Source organism: Drosophila gunungcola (assembly GCF_025200985.1).
Source record: "Drosophila gunungcola strain Sukarami chromosome X unlocalized genomic scaffold, Dgunungcola_SK_2 000032F, whole genome shotgun sequence".
Taxonomy (NCBI): domain Eukaryota; kingdom Metazoa; phylum Arthropoda; class Insecta; order Diptera; family Drosophilidae; genus Drosophila; species Drosophila gunungcola.
Genome location: NW_026453186.1, coordinates 250956 through 274089, shown reverse-complemented (window position 1 = coordinate 274089; position 23134 = coordinate 250956). Strand labels below are relative to the sequence as shown.

The following is a 23134-nucleotide window of genomic DNA, read 5'->3' as shown; positions in this document are numbered from 1 at the left end:
TGTTTTGGCATAATGTTCGGCGGGCAATAATTACCTTTCAAATTTATATGCAAAACGCCAGTGGTTTCGGCTAATTAGCGACAGCACAATTAATCAATTGGGCAACGACACTGAGAGTGATAAGGAGAAAGTGTTGAAATAGTATTTGTTTATATTGCCAACCGATTGGGTGAAAATTATAATAAGCGCAAAGGCGTAATTTATATATCACGAGGAAGATGGTTTTTAAAAGATAAATGACGCCATGGGACGATGCCATCCTACATAGTTCACTTTGAATAAATTTGAGATAATCGATTGCCAGATGCATGCCATTTTTGAGATTCCGCAAATGCAAACAGGTTTCGAATAATTTAGTATGTCAGACGGCATTTTGCATGAAACGGATAGAGATAGAGTTTCAGGTGAAAGGGACTTTGTCCATTCCACAAAATCATAGATCAATATCATTGACTGTTGGACAAAGCGCCTTATTTATCTGCCAACACGACAGTTGTCGCCGATGAAGTTGCAATTTCATTGTCTTGCGATCTAGGGTTTCCATTGGGTTTCCATTTGGTTTCCATTTAGTTTCCAGCAATTATGCTGAACAAAACTGCGATTGCAGAGAGGTTGCCATTAGCATCGGGCCTGCAAGTTGGTGAGGCCGGTGAAGGGTGTTCGAACATAATAACAATTGGAAATTAATCAGCAACAAAAGCGTTCCGAGCCACGGAGCAACGTGCCCACTTACCAGTTATTTTGCATTGAATTACCAAATAACTAAATATTATTGCTTGATTACAGACAGGAGGGTCGGGTGCTGCGATCGGGTGACTACTGACTGCCATGCTGATTTTAATCGGTATCTCATTACGGCCAGTTATGTGCCGCATCTGGGCAGTTGTATCTGAGTACATCAGGTGTACCTGGGTACAATTTATTTTTATCAACCTTCAACTTACCATATTTTAAACCTGCAACTTACATTATAGCCTGGTAATATCTTCTCTTGTCTAATGCTACAAAAGTCTTGCAAATAATGTCAGGATATAAGCTTTTTTAGCCGCGTCAAAAAACCACACACAAACGATTTTTTAATTTAAACAATTCCTCATTTTACAATACAAAAATGTCAAACATGTTTTTTTGAGGAAATTTAGTTTAATTTAAGAAAATAGGTCACGGTTATGCTAATGTGTTTCTTAGGAGATGATTGATGAAAATGGTGATGAAAATTATAACGAATTCTAATTCTTTACCGCAATCCATATTTTTTTTTTTTTTTTTAGGTATAGCCCCCAATTTGGAGTTACATTTCACATGGAATGCTCAAAGCTGAGATACAGTAATATTTCCTAACTCTGTCTAAGGTAAGCTTTTTCACCCAACATTTTTCGATGGTATTGTATAAAAAAGAATAATGTTTTTTTAAATATAAAATTGCTTTACCCAGTTATCACAAAGTATACTAATACATTGGTAAAACTTTTTGGTATTTTTTTTATTTTTAGGAAGAGAAGTATCTGTAAAACCTCCAGTTTGAACTGAGCTCAAACTTAATCTTTTTTTTAAATTAAAATTTTTTATTTTTATTTATTATTTTAGTTTTTTTTTTCAATAAAATGGCATGTTTTAAATCATCTGAACAGTTGTTTATTATCTACATAGAAATAAGTACCTTTGCCATCGCTGAGATACCCTTAAACGTCAGTTGAGCAATGAGCATCGTAGCATCTACAGTCAATGAATGCACTTTTTGCGGTCTCCGCGCCATTGTGGCTTTGTGAGTCAAGGCCACACAAGCGTTCAGTGAACCCCATTCGCCCAACGAAACCCATCATCACCGGCGTTATTAAAAGTGGCAGCAAGTGCGATAATTATGGCCACCGCTCAAGTGCCGACGATAGTTGCAGGCTGCAGACTAGTAAAAAAAAACAGTCCCTCAAATGTACCAATTGAATGGAAAATTTTAGAACCGAGGGACCAACATTTTCTGGATAAGCAATGGTTTAATACCCTTTTTTTATTAATACACCCCTCTATCTATCCTAATGTATATTATACAACACAGGTAAGTACTATTCTTTGCCATATACATTACGCAGTATATTTTTAACCTTAATATTATATTTAATCTTTAGATAATAAAGCTTATAGCGCTAGCTTTAAAGATTTTATTGCTTATATTAGTAGTTAAAAAAATTCTTTAAAGTTATTAAAAAATGACTTTAACAGTATGCATAACATGATCTGTTCTGAAGCATAATCTACATTATATATTGAGATTACAACGAGCTTTCCATCATTTGTTTAATCTCTCTATCCCTTGTTCTTAAGAACCTTTAACTACAAAACACTGCGTTGTTCTTTGCCCCGAGATAGTCCACAGTATCTCATGGTTATTTCCAACAGACGGAACATCAAGTCGTTGCCTTAAGAAATATAAATAAATATATATATATATATAATTTACTCTTCAAAACGTAAGAAAAACAAATGAGTTATTATTTTGTGCGATCAGAAAAGGAACTTCGTGTGTATGAAATAATTGTGTTCTGCCTTCAAATCAATTTCATTCTTTTAAGTATTAGTCTGTGTATTGCGAAAATCTGCTGCTTTTTGGTGAAACAAACACAAAATTCACTAAACTGATAAGTTGGAATTTATAGGTAATAATACGTAATTGGTTGTTGGAGAATATAAATAATAAAAAAAAAAGGTAGGGCTTAAAATTCCCTTTCTCAATTATTTGTTTAGTACACAAAATATAATGAACGAGCGAAACATTGTCTCTTAGTTTTGTGCTTTTGTTTTGTTTAAAAATATATGAGCCTGATGACTAAGACTTTACTCAAACAAAAAAAGTTCAATTTAAACTACAGACAGGTATAAATATTAATTCAGTATTAAATTATTTAACCCCTACACTTTTATGATTTATTTCTTTACTGATGGGTCTTAAACTATAGTCTAAGGCCTTTTTTTTAAATCACGTAGGTTTAATTTTGATACTTTTGTGGAATTAATTTAAACTCATCTTATTGATCAATTTTTTATATCAAATATTTTGAAATTCATGTAACAATCGTTTAGTTTCTATGACAATTTGTTTTGGGTGTAATAATGAATAGGCTTACAAAAAATGCTAGCAAATAAAAGTTTATAACAGCATTAAATTGGGTCAAAAATGTTTATATCAGTGGAAAAAAATACAATTATAATAATTGAACTAAGTCTTGCAATTAATTGTGTCTTGCCTTTAAATTGGCTTGTACAATCAGTTATACTGATTTTTGATTGATTATTTATCCCCCATTTTACTTGGGATTTCCCCCAACAACTTTTTAATTGAATTTCTGTCGTGACATATGTGTACTTTGGAGTTAAACTTTGCTGTACGTTAAATATCAGGTGGTTTGTTTTATTTTGGATTTTGTTGAACAAATTTTAAAAATTTTATTGAAATCAACAAGTTGGCACATTTACAATTTGCACACATCTATGGTAAGTGGAGTCGTAATTTTCTTGCAACTGACAACTAAATAAATATTGAATGTAACCACCAACAAATACTTCAATTGCCACAGAGGGGAGGTGTAGACAACAAAGTAATTGCAATCAAATTATGGGCTTATGACACTACATTGTTGGCCTCATTCATTGCTCATTTATTGTTTTAACTATACGATTTTAAGTGCGAGTGATACGAAATATACGAAATATTTTTTACCATTAAAAGGTAACAACTGAAAACCTTTAAAAGTTAGTTAGTAAGCGGGATAAACACAATATAATAAACAAAACCATAAAGTTTGAATTTAACGTTAAAAAGGCAGTGTGACCGTGATTTTAAACCCAAAAAAATCTCAAGCAGCATCCATATAGTTGGCTCTGTCTCTGAGCTTCAATGAATTCGTCTATGAATAAGGCAAACAATGTAGTTTCATACCCGAATTACCACAAATTAAGAACATTTATAAGGATAATCAAGATTATTGAATTCAGGTCCTTAAATTTTATATTTTATTTATATACGAAACATTTTAGGGAACTACATTATGTATAACCTTTTTAATGCCCAGTACTTATGCATATTTTATTGTAGAAAAATATTTAATACGATATTAATATACTATAAAACGCATACGTTAAAATTGTTAAATAGTAAAAATATAATTTTTTTAAGTTGCATTTTTTAGGGAACAACGTTCTAAAACGTTTATTTAATGACCTTTTCAGTCCGTATACAAAAGGTGTTTAGACCTGATTTGAATTACCAGCTACTAAAACAAATAATTTTGATTTCTGTCAAGAAAAAAATATGTATTTGCGCTGAGAATAAAAAAATATAACTTTTATTATGTTTTTCTTTAAATATTCAAAGAAAAGTTTGCGGCCTGATGCTAGCATTATATCCATTTTAACATTTTTGTAATGTAACTTAAACCATTTCCAAAGCCAGAAGCACTTTAAAATCTTAATTCCATAAACAAATAATTTTTTCTGCTTGTATTTTTTATTTAAATAAATTTATTATTTATAATACCAAACTGGTCCGAGAGGGGTTTTTATTAGTTTTAAATATAAAAATATATATACATTTGAAAACAATTTTTTTTTGGTACGAAGTTCGGACCTTTGGTTGTGATAGCGCATTCGTTGCAAAAAGAAGGAGCACTGGCGATGCCACCGGTGTACCCACCTGTACGAGTATCTCCGCTTTCTGTTTCAGTTTTCAGGGCTTCGGGCTGATCGTACCGCCCATTCCGCCCACTCACCCACACACACACACACCCACCGCCGATGGAATCTGCGCCGGCAGCGACGGTGGCAGCGGCTTTTTACCGTGCGCCGGCGGCAATTGGCCAGCGGAACTCATCAAATTCAGTACGAATTCAGTATTTTAGTCGCCGAGTTCAGCTCAACGCCGATGGTTTAGACACTGAAAGCACAACTCGTTAAGCCGAAAGTAGCAGTAGCCAGCCGTAGCGTCTGAGTAAACACAGAAGGCACAGTGTTTTTGTCACCGCCGTTGTCGTTGTCGTTGTACTTTTAATTCAATTCCGATTCCGATTCCCATTCCAATTCCCATTCCTATTCCCATTTCCAAAAGCGATCCAAGTGCAGCTGCAGCCGCGTCAATGTAGGTGATTTCCAGCAAACGGAAAACAAAAAAACAACTTGCGATTAAACAACAAACAAACAAGCAAACAAACAAAGTCGAAAGGAGCGCTTTCAGGTAATGGTGGAAAACCAAATGATACAAAAATCGAAGAGATCGCCAGAGTTTTAAAAATCGAAAATTTAAAAAAATCGTAAAAAATTGGAAATTTTGGAAAATTGGATTAACAGGCGGGGATTTCCGCAAGTGTAGTAACCGTTGCTCCAGCAATTGCTTACAGCTTTTATATACATGTATATTTATTACCCATTTGTGTGTGCGTGTGTGCCTTGCTTTTTACTAATTTTATTAACGACATGTAAATTAAATCAAATCCGCTTGTTTGACCATCGTCATTCGCCCTCTCTTTTTGCAGTGATGTTCGCGTCCCTTTCGCTTAGGGTTGTCAAAAATATCAAAAATCTATTTAGATTTATTTAAAAATTTCTAACTAAAATTGTCAAATTTGTGCGATGTGAGTAAAAAAGGGAAAAAGGCGTCCAAAAAACATTTTTTTTCTCTAATTGATATGCAAATTAAATCAACATCATAGTTTTTAAATTTTCAAATATTTGAGGTTCGCTAACGCTTCGACTTAGCCATCCATTGTTTTGAAAGTGACAGCTACAAACAATCATCGATCAAATTTTACTTTAAGTCGCATATATATTTAAATCACTTTTGCTACACTCTTTTTTTTACTTACTTTTTTAACAATTCGTTTTGACAAAATGAATCCGATTTATAGTGTTCTAAATAGCATAAATATTTGTATTGTTCAAGAAAAGAAGATCAAGTTTATCGATATTATTGAACATTTTGACAACCCTTCCTTAAATCTGAATTTCGGTGACAATCTCGTACCATCCCAGGCCATTTGTCAAGCCAATTAATTATAAGTATGGCCTGAATAAATTTACGCAAATCGTATTTAATTTATTTTAAATTTGGCTGTTTTCACAATTTCTGTGGCAGTTTCTGTCTGTATTGCAAAATGAGATCCGTGCTCTTCGCTATTGTTTGATTGCCCAAATTAGTGGTTCGTTTATCATTGTTTTGATCGCCGACGAATAGAGATTCGTACCTGTTGCTCATAGAGTATACTGCATTCATGCTAAAGTTTATAAGATAAAACTGATTTTGATCCCAAATAGGGTTTGTGTTTTTGATAAGATTCTGTAAAATCAATGGAGAAAACGTGTACATAAAATTTAGAATTTCAAATTTTGTCGGGAAAATGTATTTATTGTTATCAAAAAAATTACCAAAATAGTTTAACACGGCAGAAAACGCGGGTATCTCAAAGTCGGCACCCTCAGCTATAGTTTTCATTATTTATTTTTTGTCAAGTTTTGTTTTGCTAGTCTCTTTCCATTGCGGCGGCATCATCTGAGCTTCTATTTTTTTTTTCAAGCTTCCGAAACTTCCGTGATTAATTCGACAGAGAAAAATAGTTGTTTACCTAAATAAGATTTATAGTAGTGCCTTCAATGCTGCTTTTATAATTTAAAAAAATTAAAATTAAAACTAAAATATGTAATATCATGCCTTCTAAGGGTCGAAATTGTTTCCCGTGCACAAGTATGTGATTCCAGATTGTGTATCCGTGGGGGCTGGGGCTGATTCGAGTGTCTAAATATTTTAGCGTCTAATTTTACCATTGAATTGTGCATAAATAAATCCGAGAAGAAAAGTTTTTCTTTTTTCGCCGGCTAATTGTATTTAATTATTTCCAATTTAGTGCCCCGACTAAAGCAGAACTTTGTTTGTGTCACGGGCAGACTTTGCAGCCGTATCTCTATATCCGTATCCGTGTGGCGGCGTATCTGTGATGCCACACTTATATATCTAATTGTATCTGTCATAGACATGCAATTAATAACGTAAATGGGTAATTTGGGGCGCCATCGCTTGTTCGATTCGCTTGTGTGAAAAGTTTTGTCAAACCATCCGGAAATGAGAAAAGCAACATTGGAAAACTACCCAAAAAAGTCAAACAATGATTACAAAAATAATTAATAACACGATGGCTGGGTGTACAAAAATTATAGGCACTCGCTAAATATTTGGTAAAAACTGTTGTAATTCCTCGTCATTTGATTTATTCACACTGCATCGCATCGCCAAATATAATCCATGTTTGTTGTGTACCGATGGAAAATAGCACCCATGTCAGCATGACATTTCGAATATAAAATTGATATAACAATAAATTCCGGCGACTATGCTAATTATAAGGCAGAGTTTAATAATTACGACTTCCGTCCAGAATTGGCAAAAAGGGAATTGAGATCAATTTTTAAGCAGTATCAAAAGGTAGGGGCTTTACGAGATGAAATTTGTTTGCTGCTTTTTCTTTAAAAAGCAATGACGCGTTTGAAAATAGCTGTCAAAGTTCTAAGGTGAAAATTTAAAAAATATGTGATCTGAATAAGTTTATAAATAAAACAAAGAAAAACAAAACTCAACAACTTTTTTTTGCTCATAATTAAAATTTGATTTTTAAACTGAATTGTCTAGCCAAAATAAATTACCCAATTTAAAGATGAATCCAAAAAATTTATAAAACTAGTCGAAAGTCAAATTTTAAAATATAAATTAATAATTATTTTTTGAGTGTTTTATTTTGCTTAGATCATTATTTTTAAAGAATGCTAAAAGAATGATAACTTTGACTTTTAATTGAAGATGGTAGAATCTATAAAAAGATTTAATTTACATAAATAATTATGGATTTCTTGCATGGTTTATGTTTTCATATAAACACAAACAATAAACTAAACTTCTAGTAAATCTTGTTTAATATAAAATGTAATATCTTATGTAGTCATTAGTGATTTAGTATTGCTATTTATTTTTCTCAGTGCACCACTCCTAGTTGCAGTGCAGACCATCTGAAAAAATGCTTCCTGAAGTTGCACATGTCCATAGCCATCGATTTGGCTAGTTGCCACTATGCCACTCAGTAGCCCCATGAATAAACCGTCTTCCCCAGACGGCTATCATTGGCCAAATCGAGGGCTAGCACTTGCAGACGTGACCGATCGACGGCCCAAACGACCTCGATTTTCCCCCTTTCCTGCTCCACACCCATTAATTGGGTTCAACGCACGTCTGAGTGGGTGGCATTGGGTCACCGTAGAAACTGCAGAGCGGGCCAAACTGCAAACTAGCTCAAGATCTGCCCAAAAACCCAATGTCAAGTGCTCTTTTGTGGTGATTCTTCAAAATTTTGGAGTAATAAGCTAAGATGTAGGGCTGTACCATTTCGCGTGCTTAAACAAAATATATTTTTCAAACAAAACCCTTTCTGTTTTTAAATGTTTTCTGATTTAAATTATTAACTTTAAGAAAAATGTTGACATGTCTCCTAAAATTTAAACACAGAGTTCAGGTTAAAAAATTTGGGTCACCTAGTACTCGTTTTACTGGGAAAAACAAATTTTTTCCAATTAAAACCATTTTGTTTCCAAGCATTGTTTGTTTTAAAAAGCTTTCTGTTTTAAATTATTTATTTTAAGAAAAATGTTTGCACGCCTTTTTGAATTTTTACATAGAGTTCTGGTTAACAAATTTAGGTCATTTTACTGGGAATAGATAGAATTAACTTTTTCATACTCATGCATGTGATCATTTTAATCCAAACAATGCATAATGAAATACAGGTTAAATTGGCAATGAGGGAACACAATTTTCACTACGTAGCTATTATATTCAGCTTGAATTTCTTTGTAAAAGTCGATCTTGGCTTTTGGGCTTCACTGTACAGTATATATCCGAAGCTAAGTGTTGGACTTTGTTCACGTTAGCTTTCTATGTGCTTTTAGCCAGTTGATCCGACTGCGTCATCGCCAGGCGGAAGTTGGAGATTAAAACGGTCGGTCAGTGCTGCACTTTATGACCAAGATGTTTGGGTGTGTTGGGCTGTGTTCATTTGCGATCACCTGTCAAGGTCAATTAGCTTTGCCTAATTTTCGGTCGTTTTAATTTCGTACCCTAGTCGAGACTCGCGATGATTAAATTGAAACGTCTTTTAAAGGGGAAACCACCGAAAGAGCGATATTTTCGCCAATTTAAACAAAACAAACTACAAAGCTAGAATTGGCAAAACATGATTAGTATTGTTTGTTTTCCTATAATAACATTTGGCAACAAATAATCATAAATTTAAAATCAGTTTAATAACAAGTTTTAATTTGCATATTATGGGATAAATTTAATTTAATTTTAATTTTTTTATTTGATTATCCGGTGTATTTTTGCTGATTGTTTTTATAGAATATGTTACAAGTTCAAAATAGTTATATAAAATAAATATTTTCACTATCTTTGATTTTATAGATCGTGTAAATGGAATTTCCTCCCACAATTAAAATTAAATATACAATTTTTATTATCAATGGTTACAGAATTATTAAAATAAAATTACAATTTTTCAGTCGTAGAGTACTTTTAAAGATAATGGTAAAATCAATGAAAGCTTTGAATCAAAATATTACTTACTAGCTTAAGTTGTTTCCAACTTTCATTTGGATAGCTTTTATATGAAATTTTCTCTTATAATAAAACGAAAAATTTGATTTCATTGGGCAACGATTTTAATGAATATGGTAGACTCTATAAAACGGTTTAAACTAGCTAGCGTAGTGTTCACCGTCTTTGGTTTTCCAGCTGCAGTGCATTCTTATACATATTTAATAAAATCATTATGGTTTTCTTTATTTTGAGTAATCGCCTTGGGCAATTGCACCGCGATAAGGTGAATGCGCTTGGCACGTGAAGTGCAGTGGATAGGTATATGGTTATGGGTTGGACTTTTGAGGGCGTGCTGGCGGGGAATCGAATACGACATATAGTCAGGCATATGCTTTAAGCCAAAATGTGGCAACAATTGTGTAAACACTTTTAGCGAACAAAAACAAATGCACTAAGCAAAACAATTAAAAGCTACAACGCAACAAAATACCAACAAATATAAAGGGAATTGCAAAATAAAAACGTCGTCGCTATCTGGGATTTCCCAATCCCAAGCCAAAAAAAAAATGAAAGGGTGGGGCTGAGGTAGAGATAAAGCTGCAGACCCGGAATTCTGTTTCTAGAGATCGGAGTTTCACTAATTACATTTTGCTATAGAATTGGCATGACACGCAGAATACCGGCTTGTTGGTGATTTTTTTTTTAAACAATGAAATTCATTAACGGCCTACAAGCGGATGCTGTGGGCCATCGAGGCGAGTTGGGTTTTTCAAAAACAAAAGAAGCACATGTTCGACTTTTTTGATAACAGGCCCTCCCGTGATAATGATAATGATAACACTCCAATGCCAATGAAATTGCCCCACTTTGTACGACTTTTCCAATTGCCGTCAGTCCAAAAACATACAACATGAAAGCAGAATCGAAATGCAGGCAGTTTATAAAAATTGTTCAATTTTGCTTAATCGAATTCAAAATAATCCACTATCCAATTTGTAGTATTTATTTGTATGCTCATAAATAGTTAATCATCTAGTAAAGAGCCCAAAAAGTAGTTTGTAGTTTACCTCAACAAGATTCTTGAAAACAATTTACTCATTCAGTTAACAAAAGAGTCCAAGGCAAAATTCCCTAGAATAATCCAAGCAATTAAATTTTAATATGACAACAATTTCGTTAATGTAAATATAATGAAAGAGCGCAAGTAACACAAAGGGAGTCACTGTGATAATAAAACCAGATAAAAGATTACCATTGCAAAGAATCTTGGTAATGGGCTTTTAATTAAATTTATCAATTCCGTGTTTATGACAATTCAATTAAGATAACAAAAGCAACTTAACTTTAGGGTAGCGAGACTAAATTACCCTCGAAAAGCGCTTAAAATTAAACTAAGCTTATAATTGGTTCGTTGCCTTTGTTATTCCTTTAATTAAAGACACACTTTAAGTTGCAGATTATTTCAACATTTTCAGTTTAAAATTTATGAAATTATAAATTATTATTGCCTATACTCTATATAGAACCGAAAACTCAAATTAAAGAACTCTTAAAAAACACAATATGCTCTTTTTATTGTAAGAATACCAGGTATCAAATTAAGGTGAATTTGGGGTTAGGTGATATAGGTATTTAGTTGCCAGTCTGTCTTGTTTTTAAATTTATTCGTTCAGCTTAAAAGCAATTAACATACGACATTCCCAACAATGCATAATGAAATACAGGTTAAATTGGCAATGAGGGAACACAATTTTCACTACGTAGCTATTATATTCAGCTTGAATTTCTTTGTAAAAGTCGATCTTGGCTTTTGGGCTTCACTGTACAGTATATATCCGAAGCTAAGTGTTGGACTTTGTTCACGTTAGCTTTCTATGTGCTTTTAGCCAGTTGATCCGACTGCGTCATCGCCAGGCGGAAGTTGGAGATTAAAACGGTCGGTCAGTGCTGCACTTTATGACCAAGATGTTTGGGTGTGTTGGGCTGTGTTCATTTGCGATCACCTGTCAAGGTCAATTAGCTTTGCCTAATTTTCGGTCGTTTTAATTTCGTACCCTAGTCGAGACTCGCGATGATTAAATTGAAACGTCTTTTAAAGGGGAAACCACCGAAAGAGCGATATTTTCGCCAATTTAAACAAAACAAACTACAAAGCTAGAATTGGCAAAACATGATTAGTATTGTTTGTTTTCCTATAATAACATTTGGCAACAAATAATCATAAATTTAAAATCAGTTTAATAACAAGTTTTAATTTGCATATTATGGGATAAATTTAATTTAATTTTAATTTTTTTATTTGATTATCCGGTGTATTTTTGCTGATTGTTTTTATAGAATATGTTACAAGTTCAAAATAGTTATATAAAATAAATATTTTCACTATCTTTGATTTTATAGATCGTGTAAATGGAATTTCCTCCCACAATTAAAATTAAATATACAATTTTTATTATCAATGGTTACAGAATTATTAAAATAAAATTACAATTTTTCAGTCGTAGAGTACTTTTAAAGATAATGGTAAAATCAATGAAAGCTTTGAATCAAAATATTACTTACTAGCTTAAGTTGTTTCCAACTTTCATTTGGATAGCTTTTATATGAAATTTTCTCTTATAATAAAACGAAAAATTTGATTTCATTGGGCAACGATTTTAATGAATATGGTAGACTCTATAAAACGGTTTAAACTAGCTAGCGTAGTGTTCACCGTCTTTGGTTTTCCAGCTGCAGTGCATTCTTATACATATTTAATAAAATCATTATGGTTTTCTTTATTTTGAGTAATCGCCTTGGGCAATTGCACCGCGATAAGGTGAATGCGCTTGGCACGTGAAGTGCAGTGGATAGGTATATGGTTATGGGTTGGACTTTTGAGGGCGTGCTGGCGGGGAATCGAATACGACATATAGTCAGGCATATGCTTTAAGCCAAAATGTGGCAACAATTGTGTAAACACTTTTAGCGAACAAAAACAAATGCACTAAGCAAAACAATTAAAAGCTACAACGCAACAAAATACCAACAAATATAAAGGGAATTGCAAAATAAAAACGTCGTCGCTATCTGGGATTTCCCAATCCCAAGCCAAAAAAAAAATGAAAGGGTGGGGCTGAGGTAGAGATAAAGCTGCAGACCCGGAATTCTGTTTCTAGAGATCGGAGTTTCACTAATTACATTTTGCTATAGAATTGGCATGACACGCAGAATACCGGCTTGTTGGTGATTTTTTTTTTAAACAATGAAATTCATTAACGGCCTACAAGCGGATGCTGTGGGCCATCGAGGCGAGTTGGGTTTTTCAAAAACAAAAGAAGCACATGTTCGACTTTTTTGATAACAGGCCCTCCCGTGATAATGATAATGATAACACTCCAATGCCAATGAAATTGCCCCACTTTGTACGACTTTTCCAATTGCCGTCAGTCCAAAAACATACAACATGAAAGCAGAATCGAAATGCAGGCAGTTTATAAAAATTGTTCAATTTTGCTTAATCGAATTCAAAATAATCCACTATCCAATTTGTAGTATTTATTTGTATGCTCATAAATAGTTAATCATCTAGTAAAGAGCCCAAAAAGTAGTTTGTAGTTTACCTCAACAAGATTCTTGAAAACAATTTACTCATTCAGTTAACAAAAGAGTCCAAGGCAAAATTCCCTAGAATAATCCAAGCAATTAAATTTTAATATGACAACAATTTCGTTAATGTAAATATAATGAAAGAGCGCAAGTAACACAAAGGGAGTCACTGTGATAATAAAACCAGATAAAAGATTACCATTGCAAAGAATCTTGGTAATGGGCTTTTAATTAAATTTATCAATTCCGTGTTTATGACAATTCAATTAAGATAACAAAAGCAACTTAACTTTAGGGTAGCGAGACTAAATTACCCTCGAAAGCGCTTAAAATTAAACTAAGCTTATAATTGGTTCGTTGCCTTTGTTATTCCTTTAATTAAAGACACACTTTAAGTTGCAGATTATTTCAACATTTTCAGTTTAAAATTTATGAAATTATAAATTATTATTGCCTATACTCTATATAGAACCGAAAACTCAAATTAAAGAACTCTTAAAAAACACAATATGCTCTTTTTATTGTAAGAATACCAGGTATCAAATTAAGGTGAATTTGGGGTTAGGTGATATAGGTATTTAGTTGCCAGTCTGTCTTGTTTTTAAATTTATTCGTTCAGCTTAAAAGCAATTAACATACGACATTCCCAATCGTTCTTATTTGGCTTAAGCAATCTACAAGTTATATTAACTACAAGTTCAATAGCTTCCATGGGAACACTTGTTCTTAATTACAATATTATCATAGCTCTGCAAGGTTATCTGCTTTCCAATGCGGTTCATTTTATAAGACTTTTTATTTTATACAAATTGTATGATTGTATACCATACATTGCTATCGCACAATGTTCCTAAATAGTAATTTTTTTTTAATTTTTTAAAAAAGTTCGGAGCCCCTACAGATTGTTTGTTTTGCGATAAATTGTAAAATGTAAACAATTGATTTTCTCGATATCCAGATTTGAGGATGTCACCCAAGGACGGCAGCCTGGACGATGCCAAGTACGCCAAATACACGGTGAATCATGCGCCACCTCCTCCGCAAGCGGCCACGACGACCACACAGTCCACTGTTCTGGACAAAACGACGGCCAAGGAGAAGGAGAGCGCCACAATGACCCCGCCTGCGAAACGATCCTGGCGCGAGAAGATCCGCCTGGTGGCCAACAACGTCACCGTGGAACCGATCCTGGCCGCCTACATCATGCCCAGCGTGCTCTCCAACCTGGCCACCCAGAATCTCAACCTGGAGAAGGCCTGTCGGGTGAACATGGCCTACGGGGATGAGGTGTGCGATGCCCTAACCCGCCGCCAGACAGCCAACTACACACTGTGAGCCCAATAAATTTTATTATTAATTTATTTATTTCTAATTTCCTGGTGCTAATATCATCATCGGTTGTACCACAAACATATTTTGCAATTCAAAATCCTTTAATAACATGCCTGAAGTTATGCTGCGATATTTTATTCCGCTGTGCAAAAAGAAACACCTTTTTTATAGTATGCATTTAGGCACTGTTTAAGCTATCAAAATAATCATCAATTCAAAAATTAATTGTTATTGTAATAATTAGTTATTTAACATAGAAAATTAAATTCTTAAATGCTTATTCTTAACTATATTTGTTAAAGAAAATTTTACAAAACTTTAAATAACTAAATATTTTATCAACAATTGGAAAGTTAAAGATCCTATACACCCAAAAAAATAGATCCATTCACAGGAAAAATGATTGAATTGACTTTAAATATTAATTTTGAATATAATCCAACCTTGACCCCATGTTTGGAAAGCATATAACGTCTATGTATTACAAAATACAGGTTGCAGAAACCAAAAAAAACCAAAACCTGTTTAATGTTTACCTTGGCTGGAGGTTTATTAATGAAGATATTAGAAAAATGTATTTATTGGTTTATAATAAGGCAGATTAAGGGGATCCCCTTTCACATTCGCGTTATCAAAATTTTACGACTTTTTAATGGGCTGGTAAAATGATCACTAATCATATAAGAGACTTTGAAATTGCCGCATGTAAATTTAGTAATTAATTAGGAATTTTTACTTCTTAAACAAATTTTTGTTTTGTATTGGGGAAAAAGCTCTACATTTTTGATAATAGATTAAATGTTGTATAACTTATTGTTTTAACTCTGCACGATTTTTTTATTTTATTTATAAAAACATACAGCTTTAAAATAAACATTTTAAATTTGGGCGTTGGGCGTTTTAAGTTAACTTTACGATTCTAGTTTAAGCATATGTATGAAGACTTAAAAAAGTTGGTACGAAAATGCACTAATATTTTATATTCGATAGTTTGATAAATTTGGTTGCTTTTGAAGAAATTTAATATCATATGGTTTTATATAAGTTCGGATAAAAATTTCGAAGCTAGCTTCCGTTCTCGTTTTTTTATTTTTTTAATATTGCTTTCTTTCTTCTAGGGAGGAGGAGACGGTGCAGCAGATGGTGGCGCGGATGGCCGCCTGGAAGACGGTGATCCAGTCCCTGTTCCCCTGCTTGCTGATCCTGTTCTGGGGCTCGTGGAGCGACCGCCACCGCCGGCGGAAGCCGTGCATCCTCATCCCGGTGGTGGGCGAGTTCCTGGGCGTGGTGGGCCTCATGCTGTGCGTCTACTTCGAGCAAGCGCCAATGGAGGCGGCCGCCCTCACGGAGGCCATCTTCCCCTCGCTCAGCGGCGGCTGGTTCACCATGCTGATGGGCGTCTTTAGCTACATCGCGGACATCACCACCGAGGAGGACCGCACGCTGCGGATCGGCATCCTCAACGTCTGCTTCTCGGTGGGCGTGCCCATCGGAATGGCCTTCAGCGGAGTCCTGCTCAAGTGAGTCCTGTTTAACTTTCGATATCGATTCTCCTTCACTTTTAAATTAAACTTAAACCATATTTAAGTTAAATAAAAAGTATTTATTTATTTATTTAATATTGTGCATATTAAATAAAATAATTTAATATTGATTCATGCAATTTAGTAAGCAATGTTTTTAATATTATGACATAATATTAATATTAAATATTATATATAACATTTTGAATTCAATAGTCAGACATTTGTTTTTTCTTTTCAATTTTTTTAATATGTATCACCATTTAATATTTTTATAATTGGTTAAATATTTAGTCATAGTTCTATTTTGAATGTGTTACAAGCTTAGATACTTGATTATATTATTATTATTTTATTTGATTAATAAAAATTACATATTTTAAAAGAAAAGTATAGACATTTAATTCATTCGTTCACACTTAAAAGAGATTATAATAACATTATTTGAGTACCAAAAGAGACAAAATTTTCACTTATATATAATAAAAATTATTATTTAACTGAAATGAAATAATTATGGTATTCGAATAGAAGAAAAGCTTAAAACAGATCAAACTTGAATATGTTAGTAATGTTAAACTACTTTATTCTAGTTTAAACAGAGAGAGAGAGAGAGAGAGATATTATTATATAAAAATTGTTTCAATACAATATTTAAGCTACATTATTACAGTAGTAAAATGTCTATTTATTTTATTTATTTATTTACAAATAAATATAGATTTAAAATTATCCCTTTAATGTAAGATTACAACATTGAGAGTAATAATATACATGTTAAAATATTTTTCATTTAAGATTTTTGTGTTACCTTGGCTTTCGTTTATAAAACTCAAGTGTATAATTTCAACTGGAAACAAATTAATTTTAAAAAAAAATCCTCAATACCGATTACATTCGGTCCCTTCTCAACGCAAGATGCAAGCAATCAGGGTGTAAAAAACTATTAGCAGCAACGACTAACCTCCGGATTAATTTCGTTCGCAGGCAAATCGGATTCTACGGCGTGTTCTCGATCTCGGCGGCCTTCTACGTGCTCGCCTTTGTCTACGGTTTCTTCTTCCTGGAGGAGCCGGTGGCCCGGCCGGAGAAGAGCGGGGAGCAGAAGAGCCTGCTGGCGGACTTCTTCGACAAGGAGCACGTGGTGCAGACGTTCCGGGTGGCCTTCAAGAAGGGCGAGAACCAGCGCCGCAAGCGGGTCATCCTGCTGATGATCGTGGTGATGGTGATCATTGGGCCGCTGCACGGCGAGATGGCGGTCACGTATTTGTTCACCCGATTCCGGTTCAATTGGTCGGAGGTGGAGTTCAGTTTCTTTTCCACGTACGCCATGTTCACGGGCTTGATTGGCGTGATCTTCTGCGTGGGTGTGCTCTCGCACAAGCTGAATATCGATGATGCCCTGGTGGGTGTTTTGTCCAGCACCTCGAAGATCCTGTCGTCGTTCGTCTATGCATTTGCCACACTGCCGTGGCACATGTATCTGGGCGGCCTGGTGGAGATCTTCAATGGCACGGCCTTTATCGCGATGCGTTCGATAGCCACGAAACTGGTGTCCAAGGATGAACTGGGCAAGGTCAATTCGCTATTCGGAGTGGCCGAGGCCCTGATGCCCATGGTATTTGCCCCCATGTACACCACCTTGTATGCCTCGTCGCTGCGAGTGCTCCCAGGAGCCTTCTTCCTACTCGGCGGCGGTCTCACACTGTTCTCCGTGTTCATATTCCTGTAAGTGCATTAAGTGGATTAGGAGGGTATTCTGGTCTAGAAGCCTGAATTTTAGGCGTTTTCACATGTAAGATAAAAAACAAAATGAAAAACATATTTACTATCCATTTTTGTATATGTTTTTATGGACATTTTGAGAATATACAAAATAATTACAAGATAAATAAAACCAAAATTAGCCGAGAAGAAGGCCGGGGAGTGGAGTCTTCAAAAAAAATAACAAAAAATCAAAAAAAATCTTCATTAATAACAATGTAGCTATCGACCATTTACCATTGACCATTAAAAAAAATAACAAAATGGCTTCAATTTGAAAAAAAACAAAATTTGTATGCCCAGTTTGCTCGACCTTTTCGAATTTTTTAAATATACTTATAATCAAAATTTTGGTTACAGGATCATATTTTTCAAAGTCTAAACTTTCAAAATATGCAAAAACAAAAATTGATTTTTAAAAATTTCTAGACCAGATTATACCCTTAAGTGAAATTAAGTGATATATATTTAATCGTTTATTTTTCGGCCAGATGGATGTACCGCTTCCAGGTGCGCCAGCGGCGGAAATTGGCCTCCTCGGACGCGGAGCGCGCCTCTGTAAAGGATCCCAATGGCAACATTAACGCCATCGAGGCACTGGTCCTGGCCAGCGAAGCCAAGGGACAGATGAACGGCATCGTGGCCAATGTGATACACGAGTCTTTGGAGCACGCCGAGCCACCGCCACCTACCGTGACCTCTGTGACCTCTGTGACCTTGCGACCCGGCGAACGGGGCATCGAGAACCATGCCTTCGTTCGCGAGGAGGAGGAGGTCAAGGTCAAGGATTGTTAAGCGAAATGAGAACGGGCGCGATCCCCTTCCTCATGTACATACTCACATTCCGCTGAGAAAATCGGGTGGTCAGGAGTAGGATAATCGGTGAAACGATTGGAGCTGGATTCGATTTTGAACTCTTTTTCGTGGGCTTGAAATAACATGGAATTTCCTAAGTGCGGACATTAGTTCAATGGCGCCCTCCGAAAATAATTTTCCGATACAGAATTGGCGGAATTTGCAAAAGGCAATATTTTTTCTTAGAACATCGCAGTGATTTGGACTGAATAAAGTCGACATATTTAAACCCAAAAATTCGATAAATGTTTTTAGCTTTAAAAGGAGAAAATCAAAAAAATATTAACACGGTTAAAATATATAATTTCCCGCAATAATATTTTTTAAGTAAAAGCTAAACCCTTCTATTTTCCTAATCTAAATAAAATCAACTTGACCTTCGGTACTCATTAAAATATGGCATGACTCGAAATTTAATTAGAATCCGCCAAGTATGTTTCAATCGACTAGATTTTCCGCTTTACACTCGAACCTTCAATCCTATTTCTATTCACCTAACAAATGTGTACAATTACAAATACTATTTTTTTTTATTTAGTCGTAAGTCTCGATCTGTATTTTCGTTTTCGTTGTAATTATCTTATCTTACTCCGATCTGTTATTTTTGTAATTTCCTTTTTTTTGCATAGCTGTAAGGAGTGTAAAGAAGAATTTAATAAATGTAACAATGTCCTAAACGGGTGGCTGAATGATTGCATGGGTTGAGATGGTTTGGTCTCAGTTCAGAGAGCGTGACATGGGAACCGACTATTACATTAGTTGACAAATACAAAAATAACATAAGTGCTTATTTAGTGCCCTGAAGATTTTCTGCCGCTTTTGGCTTATATGGTTAATAAATTATTTAAAAAATGTTTTCAGATTTTAACAGTGTACCTAAACACGTATATGGGTACAATTTTTTGCACCTTATGCCTTACCTAGGTTAAACAATATTCTTAAGAATAAGCAATGTTAGGTATTTAGGTACTAAAATATTTTTTTAATATTTTTGTTTTCAAATTAGCTGAAGACCACTAAATTCCATTTAAATTCCCCGGCAAATGCAAACTATACTAATATTTCTTTCTAGATGTTTCTACAACCAAAGTTTATTGCCAGAGAGTACATAAAACATCCTAATTCAATTGCAAATTCGAGATGAAAAATTATTCCCTTTAAAAAACATGTTATTACAAAATTTGTGTGTTTTTTTTAAAATAATTTTGTTGTACTTTTTCCTAGATTATTAACAAATTTATTATATTTTACCTTAACTAAAAAACAACAAAATTAATTAGAACAAACAAATGAAAATAAAATTCAAAAATAAATATTTGCTAGCTAGTGTTTTTGGACGCCGTAATCAGTGTCGCTGGCAAACAATTACACACAAAAATGAACTGGTCGGTGGGGGAGTGGGCGGTAAATGGGTAAATGGACAAATGGAGTCCTGGCCGCGAGCCTATCGTTCTTTTCCTGCACGTAAACAGGATGTCAGGATGCCAGGATATCATGAGGGGATCGGGAATGGGATATGGGAAATGTGGAACTGGAAACGGAGAATTTCAGACTGCGGACACGGGGCACTGAACAATTGGTTTGCTCATGTCGCTGATAATTGTCGATTACGTTGCACAAAACGGATGCGTTTTGTATTTTGCCCCTTGTTGCAGCCATTGTTGCTATTTTTGCGGTGTCCCCATGCTAAGCTTGCGAGTGCATTAACTGTGTGATAAGTTTTGGGACCTCGTGTGCCCTATCGCAGAATTGGTCACCACATAATAACGGGGAAGGACATGAACAGGGAATTCCGGCGATTCGAAATCGACTTTATGAGTTCGCAAAAAATATATGTCTTCCTCTAACTTTTTAGAACGTTCACAGCTTCACAACATACCTCTACAAATTTAACTTTGCCTGGCACTAGTAAATCCACTGGTCCACTGTAGCCTTAACCACTAGCTAACATCAAAACAATGTTTTAAGAACCATTTTTTATAAAATATAATATTTCAGTAGAAGATAACTTTTAATTATTAATTGGCTTACTTGACTTATAAATAAGTGCATTAGTCACAGGAATTTATTAAACATTTGAAAAATGACAGTTTAACTTAATGATGTATTATATCTAATATTTTATACAAATTTGGGTACTTGCATATAAATATTGTTTTTAATAAATTTGATTAAGCTTTGAAGTTTTAAAAATACATTTTTTTTAAACTATTCAACTATTACAGTTTTGTATATTCATTTTATTCATTATCTTTAACTTTCAAATGTGAGACAATTCTTTGTTTTTTAAGATCGTGAGGAAGTTCGTTTCATATATATATTTCAGATGATTGTAATATTAAAAGGTAAAACGTAATAACAATAATAATAATTGGTCTTTATGCACATAAGCTGAAAGTAAGTTTACATACTCTTTTAAATGGTTAAAATGAAGTTAACTATAGGGTTGGAGCAGTTTGCCATGTGGCTAAATAACTTTTTAACCCTGAATCCTAATCCAAATGCCACGTAAGAGTAATTATTCTAGAGGTTGAATTACTATTTCATGGCTTGGTGAATTTCAGCCATGTATATTTTGTGTTTATGTATCTTTTAAGTAGAACATCTAAAGAAGAATTGAATTCATTGTTTAATTGATAGAGAGAGTAAATTGTTTTCGGGTAAAGCATGTAAGGAATCATTTCCAATCCTTATTATAAGATATCGAAATATCTAATAGTAAGAGAATTGCGAATGTGATTCTAGCGCTTTCCCCCCCAAAAAAAAAAGGCGGATGGAGAGTGCATTTCCAGGTCGCTGCATTAAGCAATCCTGGCCTGCCTCCAAAGCCATTTGCCACTTTACTGCTGGCAACTGCACGTGGCACGTATTGCACTTGACAGGACTTTTTCGGGGGAGTGGGCGGGGCAGCTTTTAACTGCGACTGGCATCAGCATTTAGCATCGTCGTCGTCGTTGTCGCTGTCTCGCTTGCCTTTAATTACTTTTTCGATATTGACGCCCACCTCGGCGACACGCCCCTTTCCCCTTCCTTTTGGCCCCAACTCGATCGCCAATTTCGGCCATATTCTGGCAACTTGTTGGCCGAGAAATTTTAGGGCCAGAAACTTTACCAACATGTTGCTGGATTTTTTGAAGACTGTAGCCTGAGTTCGTTTGAGAAATTTGATATCGGCATCGGCCCTATTTGTGGCCTTTGTTTTCACTGCTTTCTTGACTTGTTCAAGCTGATTCGTTGACCCATAAATAATTGGAGTAAACAATGCCAGCGCAACGAATGCGAGTATTGGAGTGTGCGAGGAGAAGTGGGGAGCAACATGGCCATAAATCAGTGACCAGCTGCATTTAATCTGGCTTAAACACGCATTTTCTTGACAATTTCACAGTAAACTGTTCATTAAACATGTCCCGGAGCTTGTTTTCGTGGAATGAATGGAGCACTCCCCATAATTAATACCCTATTTCCCTGCTCACCCACCATCCGAGCATAAATCAAACAAATTCTATCGGTTAATCAAATCCAAATCCAAATGCAAACTCAAACTCAAACGCAAAGGCAGTGGCTGAGGCTAAAATCGGTCAACCAAATGATCTCCAAGCCATCGCCATATATGGATTTGGACGGCATCAAACGAGTTAATTAAGCGTAAACGTAGCCAACAAATCCGTAAAAAGTAACGAAAAAGCATGACTATCCATTGCGACCAAGACGGTATCCATTACTTTTATTTTGGGTATCAAAAATAAATATATTTAATATACAAAAGAGGCTATAGAATTAATCATAAATCTCAATATTGATGTAAAATGAGATGCAAACTTAAAAACTTTATAATAAATATCAGACTAGTTTTTAAAAATATCATTATTATTATTACAAGATATATTAATTAGGATTTTTTTCAGTAGCACTGATATCTCTTTGATTACCTCTTTATCATTAATCAAATTGAATAAATACGTTTAAGCTTATTTATAAGGTTGTATCTTTTCGAAAATTTGGTAAAAAGTTGGTAAAACAGTAATCAATTTAATATATTTTATTGCAAAATGATGTGAAAAATGTATTCTAATTTCAGTCAGAAGTTTGCAACGCATTGAAGGAGTCATCTCCGACCCTATAAAGTATATATATTCTTGATCAGCAGAGAGAGAGGAAAGCCATGTCCATCCGTTTCTACGTAAACTAGTCTATTAGGTATAAAGATGCATTAAAATATCCCAAAAGTTGTATTGCTATTGCAGGTAGTATATAAGTCATATAGTACCCAATTGAAAAATCGGAAAAATAATTGAAAAACAAATATAACTTTTCCGTTCTTACATTTTTTTTTAGTTCTTCGAGACAAAGTAATGGTTACATATTTCAGAATTGCGGTTTTAAATTGCATACAAATTGGACGACTATATTATATTGCTCCCATAGGAACAATTAAATTAAAATAATTTATTTT

General features: G+C 34.4%; 1 protein-coding gene across 3 annotated transcripts; it reads left to right on the top strand.

Annotated features, from left to right (window-relative positions):
• The first annotated feature begins 2445 nt into the window (after positions 1-2445).
• On the top strand, positions 2446-19336 carry LOC128260548 (solute carrier family 46 member 3). Of its 3 annotated transcripts, none has more exons than XM_052993656.1 (5): positions 2446-2465; positions 14166-14538; positions 15658-16059; positions 17050-17790; positions 18318-19336. In XM_052993656.1, exons 2-5 carry the CDS (start codon positions 14174-14176, stop codon positions 18619-18621), a joined length of 1812 nt encoding a protein of 603 aa, XP_052849616.1. In that variant the 5' UTR covers positions 2446-2465; positions 14166-14173; the 3' UTR covers positions 18622-19336. The 3 variants fall into 3 exon arrangements, with proteins under 3 accessions (XP_052849616.1, XP_052849615.1, XP_052849614.1); XM_052993655.1 differs by lacking the exon at positions 2446-2465 and adding an exon at positions 2515-2651; XM_052993654.1 differs by lacking the exon at positions 2446-2465 and adding an exon at positions 4750-5221 and having other exon boundaries at positions 18318-19335.
• The last annotated feature ends 3798 nt before the right edge of the window (positions 19337-23134 follow it).